The 20,195-nt window shown below is 43.9% G+C and overlaps 2 protein-coding genes across 3 annotated transcripts; one reads left to right on the top strand and one right to left on the bottom strand.

The window, feature by feature from the left end:
- The first annotated feature begins 166 nt into the window (after window positions 1–166).
- Window positions 167–7,079, top strand: LOC139625587 (cytochrome P450 2F2-like). 2 transcript variants are annotated; one of them, XM_071485706.1, is made up of 11 exons: window positions 167–404; window positions 938–1,097; window positions 1,171–1,323; window positions 1,413–1,573; window positions 2,044–2,112; window positions 2,258–2,362; window positions 2,451–2,589; window positions 2,723–2,808; window positions 5,264–5,365; window positions 5,497–5,638; window positions 5,739–7,079. In XM_071485706.1, exons 1-11 carry the CDS (start codon window positions 249–251, stop codon window positions 5,930–5,932), a joined length of 1,467 nt encoding a protein of 488 aa, XP_071341807.1. In that variant the 5' UTR covers window positions 167–248; the 3' UTR covers window positions 5,933–7,079. The 2 variants fall into 2 exon arrangements, with proteins under 2 accessions (XP_071341807.1, XP_071341806.1); XM_071485705.1 differs by having other exon boundaries at window positions 172–404; window positions 5,718–7,076.
- A 5,376-nt stretch (window positions 7,080–12,455) lies between these two features.
- On the bottom strand, window positions 12,456–15,400 carry fzd8a (frizzled class receptor 8a). Its single transcript, XM_071485707.1, has one exon. The coding sequence runs from the start codon at window positions 14,807–14,809 to the stop codon at window positions 13,064–13,066; it is 1,746 nt and encodes a 581-aa protein (XP_071341808.1). The 5' UTR covers window positions 14,810–15,400; the 3' UTR covers window positions 12,456–13,063.
- Window positions 15,401–20,195: the final 4,795 nt, after the last annotated feature.

Genomic DNA, 20,195 nt, shown 5'->3' on the forward strand with positions numbered 1-20,195 from the left:
CTCATGCTGCCGATTGTGCTGCCTGACAGCAAACAGAGCAGCAGCAGGGAAACAGAGGGGCTGTCACAGTGCTCATATGGTTGTATAATGAGGGCAAGCTAAAGCCTGTTTGCAGAGCTTGCTCTGCTGTGTGTCTGCTCATTTACATTTAAACAGCCAGAGGAGGCGGAGCTGAGAGTTGAGCAACACTTTTAAGGCCAGTTAAGTGTCAAGCCTCTTCAAATCAAATCAGCACAATCTGTTCCACCATGTTTGTTTCTTTCCTCCTGCTGTGGATCTGTGTTCTCTTCTTCATTCTCAAATGCCGAAGACCCAGGAACTTTCCACCAGGACCTCCTCCTCTGCCAGTGCTGGGGAACTTGTTGAGCCTCAGCCTAGACAACCCCATGAGGGACTTTGAGAGGGTAAGAAAAACCCTGACATGGGGCTCATACGTTGCCTTTAATTGTTATGCAGCTGATCATCAGCCACACACACTTATTCCTGGCAGCTGTTCAGGTAAGCAAGCAGCTCCACAGCACAGCACAAACTAAATTAGCAGATTATGAATTGCTGAGATGGTCCATTGCCTCTGGGCTACAAGTGACACTAGCTGACTGTAAATGCTCGTTATTAATTCATCTAAAATGTTAGGAGGTTCTGTTCTTATTAAAAGCAGAGGAGGCTAAGATTTAAAAAAACAAAAAACTTTGCTCCTCCTCTGGGCTCTTATGTTTTCATTTGGCTGTTTCTACAGTTGATTGGCTGCAAACTAAATTTGAAGATGACAGACCAGTAACCCTAGAATATTTTAACAGTTAGACGATACAATATTCTCAGTTGCTGATTTTAAATCCTCTTCTTGGTTGTGAATGGTTGTGACAGACTATTTGCATGCATGCTGCATTTAAAAATGATTCATGATCATTTTAAGAGCATGTTACTGGTTCTTTCCTAGCTGAGGAGGTGCTATGGAAACATCTACAGTCTGTTCATTGGTCCCAAACCAGCCGTGGTCATTAATGGGGTGCAGGCCATGAAGGAGGCCATGGTGACTAAGGCTGCTGATTTTGCTGGACGACCCCAAGACATTTTTGTCAGTGATCTCGTCCAGAACGGTAAGAAAGAGATGAGGTGTCAAAGGACAGAGTGTGGGGGATAACTTCAGACACATATCCATGCTTGTTATAGGAATGGTTCTGGCAGACTATGGCCCCAGTTGGAGGGAGCATCGACGCTTCGCTCTGATGACCTTAAGGAATTTTGGTCTGGGGAAGCAGTCCATGGAGCAGAGGATTCTGGGAGAGATACAGTTCACAGTGGAAACACTGGAGAAGAGCGCTGGTACACCCTCACTTACTCTCATACAGCATGCAGTATCAGCACATTATTTATTAGGTGATGTTGGACTGTGTCATTGTCATCTGTCACAGGTACAAACTTGAGTCCCCAAGTTATGTTTCACAACGCAGCCTCCAACATCATCTGCCAGGTCCTGTTCGGTACACGCTTTGACTATGACGATGACTTCATCAAAGTGGTTGTTCAGTGCTTTAAAGAAAACTCCAAGATAGCTAATGGGCCTTGGGCTATGGTGAGTCACGACATGTCTGTGAGGTTACAGCAAATATCTAACCTTTTTACTTCTGAGGGTGGCAGTGAGATCCAATGATCCAGTTGATGGTTGTTTTTCAGTTAAAAGCTTCTGTAAAATGTACCAGCTCTGTTCTGTATTAATACAGTGATACATCAATACTGTGAACTGTAAGTCATAAAACTTTTAATCACGTTCCCATTTTTACTTAGCATCCATGAGTGACTGACTCCTGTATTGTTCCTCATACTAATTTGAAAAGGGATAAACCACACCTGCCTGAAAATGCTGTTTCAATATCAAACGCAATGTTTAAACAATAAAACTAGTGATTTTTAAAACAGTAAAATGTACAAAAAGCATGGATCTAGCTTTTTATTGTGCACAGAAATGATCAGCAGTAAAAGTTTAAACATGTCACCTCTTAGCTTTTCACTGTTAAACTGAATGCAAACAGTCTTTCCATACAGCTGTATGACTTTGTTCCCATGATTCGAAACCTACCGCTGCCGTTCATGAAGGCCTTTAAGAACATAAAGGTTAGTATCTTCATCGGGCTTGGTTTTCCCCTAATAGCATTATTGATGTGCTTTTGATCTGTATCCTGTTCAAAGGGGCTTTTTGTCCTGGAACTCTTTTTTTTTCAGTCAATAAAACAAAAAAAAATGTACATTTATTTCTCAGACATGTCAGAAACTTGCAGCTCGTCTGATTAGTGAGCACAAGGAGACCAGAGTCCCTGGGAAACCACAAGACTTTCTTGACTGCTACCTGGATCAACTGGATAAGGTGCATGTCATGCAAATAAAGTATTTAGATGATAAAGAAAGAAAGAGAGGGAATACAACGTTTTTAAAAATCCCTCTTCTCTTTCCAGAGAGAGAATGATGGCTCCTCTTTTTGTGAGGATCGACTCATCATGTTTGTTCTGGATCTTCACTTTGCTGGGACTGACACCACGTCCAACACCCTGCTCACTGGCTTCCTCTACCTCATGACCTACCCTCATATACAAGGTACATGTGCATGACTCCTGTTCTTTCAGCCTGTGACTTCTGGCTGTTGTTCAGTTCTTTGTGTGTTGTTCTGCTAATTGTGACATTTTGCTGACTTATTTAACAGCTCTTTGTTTTTCTTTGTCTCTGTCAGACAGATGTCAGCAGGAGATTGACCACGTGTTGGAAGCGAGGGATCACGTCACTTATGACGACAGACACAACATGCCTTACATGCAGGTACATGATCAGACATTTCTCTGAATAGTTTTGTTTTGATATGTCATGTGCAGATACAGTTCTGAGCAGCATCACTGGTATAAACCAAATTCTGTGACAGATAGTAGAGTTTCTTTACTGCTGAAAAATACCTTTTTGTAGAGACTCAGACTCAGTGAAATTTGGTCAGTGGTCACAACTTTTCACATAACTTTATGGTATGGTTTCCTCTTGTGTTGCATTTATGAAATACAAATATTCAGCATTTTTGTGGTTCAGTGAGTAGCTAAGTTAACCCTTGGATGCACAACCTACCAATACCTACACTCTTCCACGAGTGGGGTCAAAAATGACCCCTAGTAAAATCAATGCGTTTTTGCAATAAACTAAAGACATTTCTCTAATTTTGGTTAAAGATGATATATTTTGTTCAAACAAAAGAGTAATTTCATTTTTGACATGTACATTTTTTACTTTTCATTCACATTTTAGCACTTAACAATCAATCAATCAGGTCAATCAGGTGTCAAAACATGTTTGTGTGTCCCTATGTCTGGAGGACGAACAGAGAGCATTCAACAGGTCCGGAGACCATAACACTGTCCACGCATATGTACACACACAAACATCTTATCTCCTCTCACTGTGTGCAGCTGTCACAAACTACTTGCTTCTGGCTGTGACTATTGCACACAGGGGTACTGCATTTCCAACAGCAATCAGTGGCTTTGCGATCCTTGTTTCTTGGACACAACTGGCACCTCTTTCTCTTCTGCTGGCCCTGTGTGCTTCTTTCCTGTGGCCGGATCACAGCAGTTTTTGTCACTCCACACCTTCCCATTGCTTCAGTGATGTCGGTTGGTAGGGTCAGGGTACCTTCCAGTCGACTTTTCATGTGAGGTGTCACAAGCTCCTTTGAGAGCTCTGTGAGGAAGTGTCGTCATCCATCGGTGATGCCTGTGTAAAATTCCGGGTGCTGAGCCCTGAAAAATGAATGGCATTCAGAGCGGCGACATCAATCATGTTGTACCAAAGCACCATGGGCCACCTCTGCGTCTGGCGTTTGCAGGTGTAGTTGCCAACCATCTGGTCCATAGTATCTACTCCTCCTTTGGTCTGGTTGTAGAAGAGGATCACTTCTGTTTTTTTCTTTGGGCTGTTTTCATCCACCATCTTGCTGTGGTGCATTGTGCTAAGCAGCAGAACAGCCTTTCCCTTTTTTCTCACATAGCTGATCATGGTCATGCTGCCATTGAACCCAAATTCAGTTCATAAATGAAGATAATACTTACATGTACATTGCTGTGTAAAAATGACCTCCTGGGCGGTGAGACTGCTGACATGTAAGTGGGACAGTATTGACAGTCAAAGTTGCATCAGATGTGAGAGATGACATCAGATGTGTAAGTGGGACAGTCAGAGTTGCTAAGAATTAAAGGTTCATAGAAGATTCCATAGGAACTGCTTGGGGTCATTTTTGACCCCACTTGTGGGGTAGAGTGGGGTAGTGATACAAAAACTGCAATTTCTTAAAATTAATGAAAAATAAATTAAAAATGCAAATGGCCTCATGTCACAAACATGTTTTATGAGGAATACCTGGAATATGAATATATTACAACTTTTCATTTTAAAGATATTGAAGAATAACAACCCATGGGGTCATTTTTGACCACGTGTGCATCTAAGGGTTAAGTTGTTTTATATGACACTTTTCATAGACATCACCAAGTGCTTCACAGAGCCAAAAACAAAATGAAGAAACATAGAAAACACACAACACAGGGATACAATATGTGTTTAGTAAAACACATAAGAAACTGACCTGGTACACACAGTTTACACACAAACAGATTAAGTCTTTATCTGCTTTTTCTTTTTAAATGACGCCACAGAATCAGCAAACCTTAGAGGTGCAGGTGGTCGCTCCACAACTTGGAATATTAAAAACACAAATAAATCTGATTGACAAGAGCTGTGACACTGTTTACACAAAGAAGTTGGTAAACTTTTCAAGTAAAGGCGTGGACTGCTTGTCCACCTCAAGGTGTAACTGTCAGTCTTTACAGCTTGAGCACTTGGCCTCAGAAGCTCCATCGTCACAAGTCTTTAAACGGGTGTGAGGGACAGGCAGTAGATTTGACTTACCTGACCTGAGAGAACTGATGAGTAGGGCTGGAGTAGATCAGTGAAATATGCGGGGGCTTGATGGTGCAGTGCTCTGTATGTAAGAGTGAGAATTTTGAACTGGATTCAATACATAACAGCCAATGAAGGGACGTGAGTGTGGGTGTAATATAAGACCATCTATTTAACCTAGTGCTGGAATTCTGAATTGCTTGCAGACGATCAAGGTTTCCATACTACGAATTAAGTGGTCTTCTATTTGCGATTTATCTTTTGCAAAGGTTTAATTATTTTCTTTTCCCAGAGTGATAAAGCATAAGAACATGTTGTTGAATCTGTATGAATCCAGGCTGTGATCCATGAAGTCCAGAGGATAGCCAACACTGTCCCTCTTAGTGTCTTCCACAGTACAACAAAAGACACAGAGCTCATGGGTTATTCCCTACCCAAGGTAAGAACAGCTAAAAGCCAGTGGATTGTACTGTCCCTTGTTGATGCTGCATAAAGTCTTATTAGGAAGATAAAAATAATCAGAAGAACTTCAGCTTTCTCTCACTGTTTTTTTTTTTTTTTTACCCACAGGGCACCATGATCATCCAGAATTTGAACTCAGTGCTGAGTGAGGAAGGACAGTGGAAATTTCCTCATGAATTCAACCCTGAAAACTTCCTGAATGATGAGGGAGAGTTTGTTAAACCAGAGGCCTTCATGCCGTTCTCTGCAGGTATGAGAGCCGGAACCCTGGAGTTTGTCTTCTACTTTAGCAACTGTACATGACTTACTGTTTGAAAATAATGCCTCAGGTCCTCGTATGTGTCTTGGAGAGGGTCTGGCTCGTATGGAGTTCTTCCTCATCACGGTGACTCTGCTGAGGAAGTTCAAGTTCACCTGGCCTGAGGATGCAGGGCAGCCAGACTACACGCCGGTTTATGGGGTCACACTGTCGCCCAAACCATACTGCATGAGGGCCCAACTCAGGGACACACGACCGACCATCTGCAGAAACAATGAAGGTTAATCCAGTGGCCAGTACCTCCCAATAACTCAACGTACAGTGGAGACAGCAGAGGACTGTTTTGGGCTACCACTTACTTATTAATATTCTGTGTGTGTGTGCAGGATAAGAAATTTTAAATGACTGATTTGGAATTTCACGCCTGTTTTTTTAAATTTTTAAATGCCCTTTAAATAGACAAAATCAGAGTAATGGCTCCCCCAGGTGGTCATAAATCGGTATTGCATTTAATAAAGTTGAACTTCTTAAGTGTGACATAGCACAGCTTCATGTTGAAAACATATTGATTTAGTCAGAGAGAAGCCTCTGGGTTTACTTCAAGCACACTCACACTGAGCCAAGGATTTAGTTAAAATGCCTTTATTGTATTAGGTCATATCAAAGTAAAATATGTAACAAAAAAATCCCCAAAAGGGGGAAAAAAACACAGAGCAGTTTTGACCACGACAGGGTTGGATGGTTGGGAAGTTTCCTTATACAGACAGATCTCACCAACATATCATACAATATACTACAAGTAAGTTATGTGGGCAAGAAGATATTAGCTTCAACCATTTATAACAACCATTTTTACACGATAAAGAGTGAGATAAGTCCCTTCACAAGAAAGGTCTGAAATCTAATTCCTCATTAAGACCTGGATCCAGCAAAGCGCCACATTTAAAAATCCAATAAGTAATAATCCAATTATTGAGACGATCACCTCCTCTGAAGGACTGCTCCACAAATGCATTATCCTCCACTTTCAAAAGGCTGTCACTGCTGTTATGCCAAATATGGAAGTGGTGTGCCAAAGGGTAATCTACATTATGAGTTTTTGTGGCATATTTGTGTTCTGATACTATCTTTCATGTGTTTGTAGTTTACAGTGAGAAGTAAAAGCCAATTAACACTTTGACCTGGTTTCTGAATTAATTGCTCATAAAATGTGATGTGATCTTTTTCTAAGTCACAAGTACCAACACAGTGCTTGTTTTGTGTCTTTATTGAAGTGATCCATCAAATGTTCACAGTGCTGGTGGCAAAAGCCCATGAGGTTTCAGGAGGAACTTTGGACCATTCTTCCTACAGAACTGCTACAGCCTAGCTGTATTCTCTTATAATTATGAGGTCATTCACAGCAGCTCCATTTGGTTTAGGTCTAGGGTTGGACTGGGTCGCTCCAGAAAGCAGATTTTCTTAGTTTGCAGTCTGTCTTCAGTAAATTTACTTTGAGGTTTAAGATCATTGTCCTGCATCTTTCCGAGCCTCAGCTCCAGCTGGTAGACGGCCACCCAGACATTATCCTGTACGAGGCATTGATGAAGTGCTGCATGCTCTTCCCAAACAATTCAACCCTAGTTTCATCAGTCTGTAAAACATTTTCCCAGTAGTGTTGTAGAAACTATTTTGTGTAAAAATACCAGGAGATCAGCAATTCCAGAAAAACTCAAACCCGTAGCCATCTGGCACCAACAATCATGTCACGGTCACAGCCACTTCCTCTGATGTTTGATGTGAACATTAACTCATACTGCATGAATTGCATGAATAAGCAGGTGTACAGGTGTTCCCTAATAAAATGCTCAGTGAGTGTAGTTGCATAGGGTGACCTAGGTTGCTGTTGTCTTTGATATAAGAAGTTTCAGATTTCTTTATCATTTCTATGCACTTTCATACAAAGAAAAGTTTCCCCTTAAAAACAACCAAAACTCTACAAAAGTCAATAAATAAATAAGGCATAAATGACATGCTCCATATACAGATCATAAAAACAAACCATGGTTAAAATATGAGATCATAAACTGTGTTTCAGTGTGTGAGTGAGTGGGTGGGTGGATTTGGGGGTGGGGGATGGGGAGCAGGGGGCAGACCATGGTTGCTGTGAGTTCAGGAGTCACAGTTTGCATCAGATCCTCCTGCAAGTACAGAACAATGTTGTTCCTTAGCTTTTATTTATCATCAGAACCATGACATCACGTCGCTTTTCAGCGCTCAGTGTGGTGCCGTTCCTTTGGACTGAGGTGACCATACCCAGAGCGAATCTGGGAAAACACTTGGCGCTTCAGATGAAAGAGGTTTTCCTTTTGTGTACATGTCAGTCAGTCACTGAGGGCCTGAAGGGAACACAGTGTTCTGCTGCTGTGAGTGAGTGTGGAGGTGGGGGTCCTTGGATTGGAGCAGGCAGCAGGGGTGCACTGTAAGGACTACTAAACCACAGAGGCATTGTTCCTGTGCCAATGGGGAGCCAGCCATTTATGCTGCTATCTTTGTTCGGCTCAGTCATGGTGCTGAAGTGGAGCATTTATTGGTTGAATTTACTGCATGACTGACATTGACATTCATTTTCTGTTTTATCTTTATTTCACCTTTTAATTTGTCCTTTAATAACAGATGCAGACAAGATAAATATGGGTAAGGACAATGAAGAAGAAGAAGAAAAAGAAGAAGAAGAAGAAGAAGAAGAAGAAGAGGGAAAAGTCAGGAACTGACAGTAACCATCTTCCCAAACTTGCTTTTTAATGTGCAAACCAAACTGCAACAGTGACAGCATCAGTGACGTCCACGTCCCTGAGAAGCTATAACCACGCAGCCTGACAGGACTCAGAAATGCTGAGCTCCTCTGTTTTCCAACATCTGGAGTCTCAAATGGCCAGCTGGGAATAATGTGCCTGAGCTGGAGGTCAGACGCTTTAACATGAATCTTAATGGGTCACTGAAACCCAAGGTCACTGTTATGCTTCATTCACAGAAGAATACAACCATGGAAACTCTGGGGTTTTAGTACTATTGCTCATCTTCCATGGTCTGGAAAATAAAGAGAGACAATACGAACCAACAGTCTCAATGTTTACAAAACCAAGAGTAATCATGTGTTTAGGCTCTTTAAACCATAATTTCAATGAACAAACTGAGGTAAGAGTCCACAGCTACACAAGAAGAGACAAACCAAAATAATGACATTTCACATGTTTCATTCTTAATATGATTAGGTCACGTTTTATAACATTTGTTGTTATCCAAAATGCTTTTATCTCATGGTTGAACTTAAAGGTCCCATATTGTATAAAGGTAGAAGTCCATGTGTTTTTGATTGTAAAGCAAGTATAGGTTCTATATTAATACTGTGAAAGTATCAAAGCCTCAGTCCACAGAGAAATGCACACAGCCTGTATTCAGAAACTGAGCCTTAAAACCAGCCGTCAGGACTTCTGGAACTTTGTGATGTCACAACAATGCAGTCACTGCTCTCAGCCACGCCTCAAGCCCCGCCCACCTGCACCCACTTTGCAACATTGTAGGATTTGGTTTCTCTCAGCGTTTACCTGAAATCACTGACCTGTTGTTATTAGAGCTTCAGACAGAAGCCTGAAAGAGGAGACGTAAAACTACACTGAGATGGTTTTTGGTTCTTAAAACCTCAAATATATTTTCTGATGGAGATCAACACTTAAAATGAAACAAAGGACAAGTGTAAAATATGGGACCTAGCTAAATATTGGCTGATAAAGTTGTTTGTCATAATCCTAACATAAAAACAACTAATGCAGATCACAAGATGCTTCCCATAGCTGCAATATCACCTGTCATACATGAGGTGTCATGCGTATCAGGCGCATCAATAGCCTATCACCCCTCCTCTGTGTCTGCCTCTCATCAAACACTACCAATAATATTTGGTAATCAGCAGGGTTAGCATGCTCCTCCTGGTGAGGCTTCAACGCCTGGATATAGACAGTGATCAGGAAAGAAGACAATCAGCCAAACAGAGGATTCATTCTCAGACTTTTGACTGGTTTGAAGTATTTGCTTCTTCCCAGGTCTGTTTAAGTCGGTCACAGTTCTGCACCGAGGGAGCCCAGTGACAACAGCTAACAGTGATTGCATGTTTGTATGTTTGCTACAGGCCACAGCCGGCAGTCAAGAACAAGCCCCGGCGAACTCGGGCAAGTAACGTGTCCATAAAACACTTCCTAATAAAACTAAACCGTAAACGCAGACTTGACCTGAACTATTGCCAGTTAATAGCCAGCCTCAGTGACAGCCCTGCCCCTGTCTGTGTGAAGCACTGCTTAACGATGCTCTCATACTTTCCCCTGTAAAATGTAACTAAATGAGTGGAGGAAATGGGCTGTTAATTACAACGTTTGTGTTAAAGGGCCAAGCCAGGACATACTGCTTTTAAGTGCCTGGACAGTTGGTAGAGGGGTCAGGTAAGTTTAGCTGGGTAAGGGGCCAAATGCCTGCTGGGAAATAAGGACCACGTTTATTATCTCTCACTAAAATAGGATGTTATCCATAAAAGCATTATTAAGTATTTGTTACTTTGTTATATATTGTTTAGATGAATCAAATACATGTTTAACTGTTTGTGTTTCTTTGAGCCAAAAATGACACAACTCCATAAAAGGTTATTATCACAGCTCAGCCAAGGTAAGACGAATAACATGTTTTATAATTGCTATAAAGCTCTTTAATGGGAAAATGAGGACGGGTCACACTAACATGTTGAATCCATCATGTTATCAACTTTTTCATGTTGTATAGAAGCATGAGTGTGAAACAGTTCCTCCTCTTCTCTTTCACGACTGCCTGTGTTTCCTAACATTACCTGTATTTACGTCTTTTTTTGTGAATCAGTCAGAATACACAACTAACATCAGTTTGTTTGGGTAGTTTGTGTTGAAGAGCTTCAGTCCTGGTATGATGGCAGTGAACTCTGATAGAGTCTGTGTATATAAAAAGATGAATGGCTGCTTGGTTTGTGATTCTGTGGGATTTGACGTCTTCTGTCTGTTTAGCTCATCCTAAACTTACCTGAGCAGGTGGCAGGTTCCAGTTCAGAGAGGCTGAGGTAAAATGCCGTTCACTGGTCAGGAGCAGGACAGAGCAGGAGGCAGCCTCTTCAACATCCTCTTTTCCAGCAACATACATATACTGCTGTTGATACGCAGCACGAGGATGAGTACTGGGTAAAGCCCTGTATGCGTTTTCAACTTCTGCTGCTTCTGCAGGTGACTTTTAACAGACTGAGGACACCTGTGGAACCATCTGTGTCATTCTAGAGAACTGAACATCCTTAAAACAAAGCTTTCTCTCTGAGAAGCTTCTACATAGTGCCCCAAACAGAAGAGTGGAGGTGTGCAGTGCAGCTTTTACCACTAGATGGGGCTGCACATTAATGTCACTGTCAGTTCGTGCTGGAGCTGCACTTTGCCTGTCTGAGGTGTTTTTGGGTAAACACCAGAAAAACAAGCTGCCAGACTTGGTGCAAATGTGACTATTTAAATGAAGTACACCACCAAATGTTCCAGACCACAAACTTATATATACACCGTCTTCACCGAGCCAAGAACCAAGCAGCGTTTTCAATTTTTAGGAACTTAAGTCAAACTTGCAACTGAACAGTGACTCGATGAAAAACACGTGATCCCAAACATGATCTTCAGTAACTTCACACAAACACTGAAACTGCTCAGGACTGTTGTTCATCTACATGGAAGCAAAATGCTAAAGAGCTTAACAGAACATACTTGTTATTACTCAGAGTACATCTCCATTGCCTAGTGTCTTCGCTGACAGTGATGCAAGATTTATACGGCTGATTTACGCTCCCAACAGATGCATGTCTGCACTCTGCTGAAAAGACGCTTTTGGGTTTCACATCTGCAGTCTGGGTGTGAAGGAATAAAGCGTGAACAAAGCAGACACCACAAAGCCCACTGTCACTATTGACCAGTAAATCAAAGGCATTTCTACGCTGGTTTACAGTGTATCATCTTATGCCAGCGCATTGGGTTAATTGGGACAAAACCAGATACATTTGTAGCAGAAATGCCTCGATTAAGGGGCCCTAAGATGTGAGATCATGTGAACAGACCACCTGTGGGGCTTTCATTGCTATTTCAATATCATTCATGTCAAGGCCCCTGCACTCGCTGACACAGCTTGAGCCGAGGGAGAAGATGTTTCAATTCAGGCTCCGCGAAAAAACCAAACACAAGACGCAGGGGCTCTGGCAGGTTTCAGCTCTAACAAACTTGAAAAAAGAAAAAGAGAGGGAGAGAGGGGTTCCAAAATGTTCTTTCAATTGTAGGACGTCCATCAAAGCATCCAAATGGGGACGTTTAGGGGGAACCTTGGCACATCAGACAGACACTCCTAATACACACCACCTTTATTCTAGGCTGTTAAAAAAGAAAGATCAAAGTTTCTGCAGATGAAAAGGGTCCGTTCCCTGCATTTATACCCCCATTCACCCACTCCCCCTTTTACTAAATTAAGAAAGCGGGCTTCGGCAGGCATGTGAAGAGGACTTTAACAATTATGGAGATGCTCCAACTCAACCCCTGCCTCTAATTACCAGTCTCTGATGGTTAAAAGGGCTTCCTTTTTAGCCAGGACTCTCAAAAGCTGCTATTGCTGCTGCTGCTGCTGCCATCCTCAACACGGTGACCACAAGGAACCACAAAGTGCGCCTGCATGAGCCCAGGGAAACGGGGAAGCCTCCCTCTCCTGGGAAAACACTGGAAAAGTTACACAGGGCTTGAGATTTATCAGATGTTTTATTGTCAAAATAAAGGTCATATTTTCTTTCTCACAAAAAGAGACATCTACACTTTGTACAAATTTACAATAGCTTATAAAGTTTTCTTTTTATACACAAATGTACACGTTTTTACATAACTTTTATATAAATACATTTGAAATTACAAAATGAATGACCCGTAAAATACTTGGGCACTATTAAGGCTTAATTTAAACTATCTTTGATGTGACTGAATTATACAATGTTATCTGGCACTATGTGGATGTGGAAGATGGTAAAAAAAAAAAAAAAAAAAAGCCAAATGCTCTTTGTATGAAGCTAGTTAGGAACAAAACTGTCTCTGCCTACAACAAGTAATGCCCAGTTTGCGTAAAAGCCTCAGCCTGTACCTCTAATACATATAAACAGGGAGGAATTAACCTGTGTGAATGCCAGGTACATTGTTTCAGCCTATTCTCCACTCAGCGGTGTGTGTGGATGTGCGGGGAGGAAGGAGGGAGACACCTCAGCAGCAGTTCATTACTATGCAAATTGCTTAAGACAGGGAGTGATGGGTTATCTCCCAAACAATTAGCAGTCCTCATAAGCTGCTTTTGTTTTCTCATTCAAACCTGGGACAATGGCATCTGCTTGGGGCACGACACGGAGCTGGCCGTGCCTGACCTCCACGTCAGTCCGGTGCTCACGTCGCTGTACATGGAGCCGCTGGTGCCTTTACTGCCCCAGCAGCACCTGGTGCAGAAAGTCCTCCAGGAGTCCAGAGTTTTACCAGACCAGATCCACACTCCGGACGTGATGCCCACCAGAAGGCACATAAAGTACTTCAACATAAAAACTGCATAGTCCGGACTCCTGCGGTCCCGCTCTAATAAACAGTTGGAGCAGTTGTGTGTGATCTCCCAGGTCTGCCTGTTGTGCTGCTCGTAAAAGTAACAGGCCACTATGATAGTCGCTGGCACAGTGTAGAGCACTGTGAAGATTCCTATTCTGATCATCAGCTTCTCTAGTTTGTCAGTTTTGGTGCCTCCTTGTTTAATGACGCTGCGGATCCTGAACAGGGACACAAATCCGGCCAGGAGGAACATAGTGCCTATGAATAAATAAATCACCAAAGGAGCCAGAACGAAGCCCCGCAGATTGTCCAGGTTCTGGTTCCCCACGTAACAGATGCCGGCCACCGAGTCCCCGTCCACGGAGCTCAGCGCCAGCACCGCGATGGACTTCATGCTGGGGATGAGCCAGGCGGCCAGGTGGAAGTACTGGGAGTAACTGGCGATGGCCTCGTTGCCCCACTTCATCCCGGCTGCGAGGAACCAGGTCAGGGACAGGATGACCCACCAGATGGAGCTGGCCATGCCGAAAAAGTAAATAAGGAGGAAGACCACCGTGCAGAGCGCCGGGCCGGTGGTCTCATAGTGGATGTGCTCCACGTCGAACTCCCGGTTGCACGCAACTTTCTCGTGCCCGGCGATGAGTCTGACGATGTAGCCGACTGACACAAACATGTAGCACGCAGAGAGGAAGATGATGGGTCTCTCTGGGTACTTGAAGCGCTCCATGTCGATGAGGAAAGTGGCGACAGTGGCAAAAGTTGACACGAAGCACAACACGGACCAAAGTCCTATCCAAAAGGCGGTGAAGGCTCGCTCGTCGTGCGTAAAGTAGGGGTTGTGGCACGGCATGGCGCAGTTGGTGATCTGTCCCGTTTTGACACGGTTGTAAAGCGGGTGACGGTCCGTGTTCACCGGCACCATGGGCTCCAAACACTTGCACCCCGGCTCACACGCTGCGGCAGGCGGCTTGTATTTCCCAGGCGCGCCGGGTCTGCTAGGCTTATTTTTAGACGGATTGTAACCCTTACCGGGGTGGTTGGTGGGCTTAGAAAGCACAGGGGAGACTGTGGTGGAGTCGGTCCTGTTGTAGTCCATGCACAGGGTGTCGGGGTTGCCCTGCACCGGCAGCAGGTCACACTTCATTCTGTCCGGCCAGGGAAAGCCGTACTGCCTCATGAGAGGAGCACAGCCGGCCCGGGCTCTCTCACACACGCTCCGGCACGGCGGGAGAGGTTTTTTGTAGTCCTCCAAGCAGATCGGGGTGTACATACTGCACAGGAAGAACTTCAGGTCCGGCGAGCACTGGATCTCAACCAGAGGCCAGAACTGGTGCACTTCCAGTCCCGCCTCGTCCTGCGTGTCGTGGTTGAACTGGTTGGGCATGTAGGTGTAGTTGTAACCGATCCCCTTACACAGGGGCACGGCTATCTCCTGGCAGGTGATCTCCTTGGCCGTGGTGCAGCTGGATCGGGGCAGGAGAGCGAGGGAGAGGAGCAGGTAAATCCCAAACAGGTCCATCTCTCCGGCGCGTCGTGTCCCCCCTCTCTTCTGCTATGGCACAAACAGCAATAAATCCTCCCCGCCGTCTGCTTTTGGCTCCAGTCCGGTCAGACGTTACGCTGCGAGCCCATCTCGCTTCTCTCAGGATCTTGCACGGAGTTGCAAGCAATGTGCAAGCCGTGTTTACTTTCGGCTGAAGGAGGAGGAAGAGGAGGAGGAGGAGGAGGAGGAGAGGAGAAAACAGCCTTCAGGGCGGCGAGCAGCAGGCAAGATGGCTGAGACAAGAATCCACCTTCTTCTGGAGGCTGCGCTCAGTGTCCTCACACAGCCCGTTGTTACAAAACCAGAGTGCTGCTGTCCGATCGCTGCAGATGGCAAAATGTGGGGCCTTCTTTCTTTCTCCAAAACACAGCGACTACATTCAGTCGGCTCATCCCACCTCAGTCCTGGTTCCCATACAAATCATCAGCCTGGAGACGAAGCGGTGCCAATATATACCACCGCCTGACTGGCTACACCTCCGGAGCCGCTGCTCCAATCACGGCGCGGCGGGGGTGGTGCTTCCCATGTGTCAATCAAGTTCTTCACCTAAAACATGTTCTGTTATATAGCTCGTGATCATAGGAGTGCAGCCAGTGTCTGTGGCACCGGGAGTCAGCACGGTGGCGTGGATGATATGTAGAAAACACCGATGAAATAACCACATTTTTGGAGGAAATGAGCACCTTGATGAATTTTTCTGCCAAATTTCATAAAAGTTCAGATTATAGGTTCTGTGTTTATACTTTTATGTCCAGCCCAGGGCTGAGGTCGGTTTTAAATAAACTATAATAAGCCTGTAATGAATTCCCAAAACCTATTCCAGCGAGCAACACTGTCATTTTTAACATTATAATCATGATAATATATTTGAAATGAAACAGGCCCACACTGCTAGTCTCAATATTCTCATGCTGTTCTCATAATCTCCTCGGTGACTAAACTTTCTGCTCACGCTCCTATAACTTCCTCTGACACACATCTTTGATAGTGACACAACAATGGTGACACACGCACACACACACACACACCAGGCAGATGCGTCCCGCTCCAAGATGACTGTTTCTGTGTGTGTGTGTGTGAGAGAGAGAGGCCAGTTTGGTAAATTGGCTAATTTGCGCATGATAAGACTGCCCAGGGAGCTGTCTGTCCTTGTGAAAAGCTGTTTTATTTTTTAAATGAGGTGCTAATGTTTCGTTTAACGCTTGCACACAGCTCCGCGGGAGGCGTAATTGCGCGAAGCAAAGACCAAGCGGCACAGCTCCCTGAGAGGCAGGGCAGAGCGCTCATATCAGTGTGAACATGCCCGCAGTCTGTCTCAGGATCTCTGCAGCGGCTTGACAGTAATCTTACTGTGTTAAACGGCATTTTATTATCTATGATATGGTCAGTTACAATTTCCTAAAATGTCTCTCTGAAGGCTGCTGTGTAGAGTTCCTTTATTTATAACTGTGGTAGCTCTGCGGTATGGCTTCAGGAGCTCACACTGACTGCAGCAGCACATTTATACAGACATGATTTTATGGATTTATGTTGGACTTTGGCAGTGTTGAAGAGGATCTGCGTACATTTACTCAAGCACTTCATACCGTTGTGAGATACATGAACTGTTCTTGAATTTCCAATTTTCTGGTGCTTTATAGGGGAGACAGACGGTTGCAAGGCTTTATGCTTTTCTCTGTTACTCAGACACTAGTTATACTAGACCAACCAAACACTTATATATTAAACTCACATATGTCTGCTGATTATCCAAATCATTTAAATTATTACATGCTACATATCCTTCACAATATTTATCTGAATGTAAAAATTAAGATATTACAACTGATGGATGCAACACGTATCGGGGACGGTTGCAACATATTAAAAATACCTTAAATTTAATTAATTAACTTGACAAAATAACTTGTTTTTTATTCTCTTGTGTGTGAAAATGAACAACTATCGTTGTATCTGTTCTGCTACCAGACAAAACTAGGTGCATATGTTGTCTATTTTGAACTAAAACCAAACTGTTGTATGATATTTTTTGATGCTTTGGGACAGTTACAATAACTTGTTGCAACCCCACCCTGTCAGCCATGATAGAACATCGTGTGCTAGACACACTTACCTTGACACATGCCGACCATGTCACTCCGAAGTCAACAAAACAACGTTGATTATGATTAATTCATACAAAAGATTGGGACAAAAATACAGTTCATGAAAAAAAATACTTTCATACCTCCAAAACAACTTTTTCCAATCAATGCAGAAGCAGATGTTGAATGTGTCTTCTATCATTGTGGTGGGGGGAGGGACTAACTGAGAAAATGCAGTGTGGGTGTCATCACTTTGGCATATTTCTGATTGGAGAAATACGACTTGTTGCAACTGTCCCAAGTCTCCCCTACTTGTACTCAGAGAGAAATATTGTACTCTTTCCCCCACTGTATTGATCTGACAGCTCTAGTTACTTGACAGATTCATTTTCACATACAAATGGTGGTGATCCTAGACTCTGGGGGGGCAAGCAAAGGAGCCCATCGAAGAACAAGGTGTCGCCTAAATGGCTCACATGCAGACTATCAGCTGACGCTAAAATTTACAGATGTTTAATGGGGTTTATTGTTGCCATTGCAACATGTGCCAATATGAGGGGCCCCTTTTTCCCTTCATGGCCCCAAGCATTTACCTGGTATGCCTCTTGTGTAAGGATGTGTAAGTGATGCTGTATTATCATGAATGTCATTATTGTCTTTATCACAGACGGTTCAAGAATTTAAATTAGAGCAGCTCCTGGTAAAAACGAGGCGAGCAAGGCCAGACATGTGATCGGCACATCTGTTCGAAACTCAATATTCGTTTCACCAACAAGATGAATGTGTTTTTGAATAGACATTTTGTCCTCTACTGTACACACACACACTCACAGACACTCATACACACACTCACAGACACGCACACACTGTTCCTGCAGAGTCTGGGTGTTAGGAAGCCAATGTGTGGTCTTAAAGTATAAGCAGAGTGTAAGAAAAAAAAGCATCTTCCTCCCAGTTTCCCACCCAAGCAAAATGCAACACTGTGTGCGGGGGCCAGGGTGGTGCCGGAGTTTAAGTTTAGAGGTATTGTGTTTGGAGTGGAGCCAGGTCTTTATCATGTGAAGCAGCTTTTTTTTTTTTTTTTTTTTTTTACCGGCCCACTGAACGAATAAAATAACCCAGAGTGAGCTGAGCATCAGGAGAGATTGATTAAGTGACTCGCCGGTGAGAGATAACAAGGAAGGAGCTCTGTTAATGGCTGTTTGCTTTTGATTAGGAAACAAGAGGTCGGCTAGCCGGAGCTGTGGAGATATGTGAGTGTATGTTTGTGCACACAATGGATGGTGTGATATTTTCTCAATAATAAACCCTGGTATTTGAGATGTGTGGAAAAAGGACACATAACAAAAAGGGAGTGAGGGTAAGGTGCTGGTCACGGTGTGGGAGAGTTATCGAGGGAACAGAGGGAGGATAGACGAGGGCAAGAGAGGGCAGCGTGTCTGTACAGAGATAATGATTTACTCCGAGGAAGTCCACTCATCTCCTGTTTGCAACGCAGGGCTGCACACGCTCTGAGACCAAAGCCTTGGAGAAATACTCCGTGTCCAATGAATAAAATCCACAATCACATCAAGATCCAAAGTTAATGTGTTCAGTTTAAAGCCCCATTCTGTCTGTCGGAATCAAGTGCTCCCGCTGAAGAGAGGAAACCCATCAAGTGTGACTGCCTGCCAGATCCTGGACTTACCTCAGAGATGGTGAGACGGAGATATGCTAATGCAACTTTATCTTGTAAAGGAAGGCTTCGAGGAGATTTAGCCAATCTGCTGGACACAATTCCAAGAGCCTCGGTGGCATTTAGCGGGCTCGCGCTAACCCGGGGCTGCTTGTTAAGACTTCATTAGCTGTGTTTGCACAGGCCTCTTCTCTCCAAAGAGGTGGAGGAGGGCTCCCCAGGCTCCAGCCTCAGCCCCACTATAGACACTCCATATGGGGCTTGTTTGCTCACGGCTGGCCTGGTAATCACTTTCAGGTGGAGCTGGAGGAGCCGGAGCAAGGCTGAGGGGATTGTGAGGAGAGCTGGAGAGCTGAAAGCCCTCCCCCCAGAACTCAGCCCCAGTCCCAGCCCCCCCGCCAGCAAGCCCTCTTTCCACCGGGGTACTCCTGAGGTGACAGAGCATGGAGCGTGTACCCTGTGAATTAGCTCACCTTGGGCCCATTACCTTAACAAACACAGCCGGCCCCTCCAATCAGCCTACTGCTGGGAGGACAGGCGGCCCCTGTAAATCCCTCCTTCCACCCACTGTCCCTCTCTGAGTGACCAGGGGTGACTTGTGTGTGTGTGTTTCCATGGAGAGAGTACAAACTATTAACCAGAGAATGAAGTTAACTTCATTCTCTGGTTAGTAAGTTCATAAATTAGCTTAACATCATAACAAAAGACGGCTGCTTGACAAAACTGAACATGATTAGGATTTGACATAGGCAACCTCAACACGTTTATGTACTGTAGTACCCTATATTGTTCTTACTAAATGAGACAGAAGGGAACAGAGAGGTGGAAGAGTCAGTTTAGCCACATTACAAAAAGTAAGATTTTCTCAGTTACCTCCGCTGGTACCTCACCATGCAGATAGCTTTACATTCGTTTGCCCAGGTTTTGAGATACCCACCTCTGCTTCCAAATCTCAGAGCTCGAACTGGAACTACCTCCTCCCAAAAAAATAGTCCCTATGGAAACTTTTCATAGTAACAGGGACGATTATTCTGTTGTGACGATTATAAGTTGTGACCTGTGGCTTATGGATTAATCGAGTGTTTCCTGATGTTTTATAGTTTAGTTATAAACCCTTAATAATGAATGTGTTTGTGTTGTGTGGCTGTGAAAAATCCTTTCAGTGATTTTGACCATTTAGTTTGACCAAAATACATTTAAACCTTGCACAACTACAACAACATTTTCTTGCCATCCAAAGAAAACCTTGTATCTCCAGATTTGTTGATTTTTGAATTTTCTGAAAAACAAATGGAACAATGTCCCAACCATCTGTGGTGGTGGGTTCTTCCTAAAATCTGGAGGAAAGCAGATTCACTTTTCACTTTCACAAACTAATTAAAAAACAACATTTCCTCCACGATGAGAATCTGAACAATTCTCCTGCAGCCAAAGAACTGGCTGTTGTTGGCTGCCGTCCCTGAGCCAAGTGTGTGTGTGTGTGTGTGTGTGTGTGTGTGTGTGTGTGTGTTATTGTCTGATTGTTTGGAGTTTTCAGCCATCTGATGCCACAAGAATCTGGCCAGCCAGCAGAGGTCTGCTCTTGGCTGCTATGACGCCTGCT

The sequence above is a fragment of the Trachinotus anak genome, unplaced genomic scaffold (assembly GCF_046630095.1).
Source record: "Trachinotus anak isolate AG129_WGS33_773 ecotype Australia unplaced genomic scaffold, CSIRO_AGI_Tana_v1 ptg000009l, whole genome shotgun sequence".
In the NCBI taxonomy this organism is placed as follows: Eukaryota; Metazoa; Chordata; class Actinopteri; order Carangiformes; family Carangidae; genus Trachinotus; species Trachinotus anak.

Coding starts and splice junctions, on each gene's coding strand:
- LOC139625587 (XM_071485705.1), top strand. CDS start 249: ATGTTTGTTTCTTTCCTCCTGCTGTGGATCTGTGTTCTCTTCTTCATT. Junction 1,574..2,043: donor CTAATGGGCCTTGGGCTATG/GTGAGTCACGAC, acceptor CTTTCCATACAG/CTGTATGACTTTGTTCCCAT. Junction 2,809..5,263: donor ACAACATGCCTTACATGCAG/GTACATGATCAG, acceptor GTATGAATCCAG/GCTGTGATCCATGAAGTCCA.
- fzd8a (XM_071485707.1), bottom strand. CDS start 14,809: ATGGACCTGTTTGGGATTTACCTGCTCCTCTCCCTCGCTCTCCTGCCC.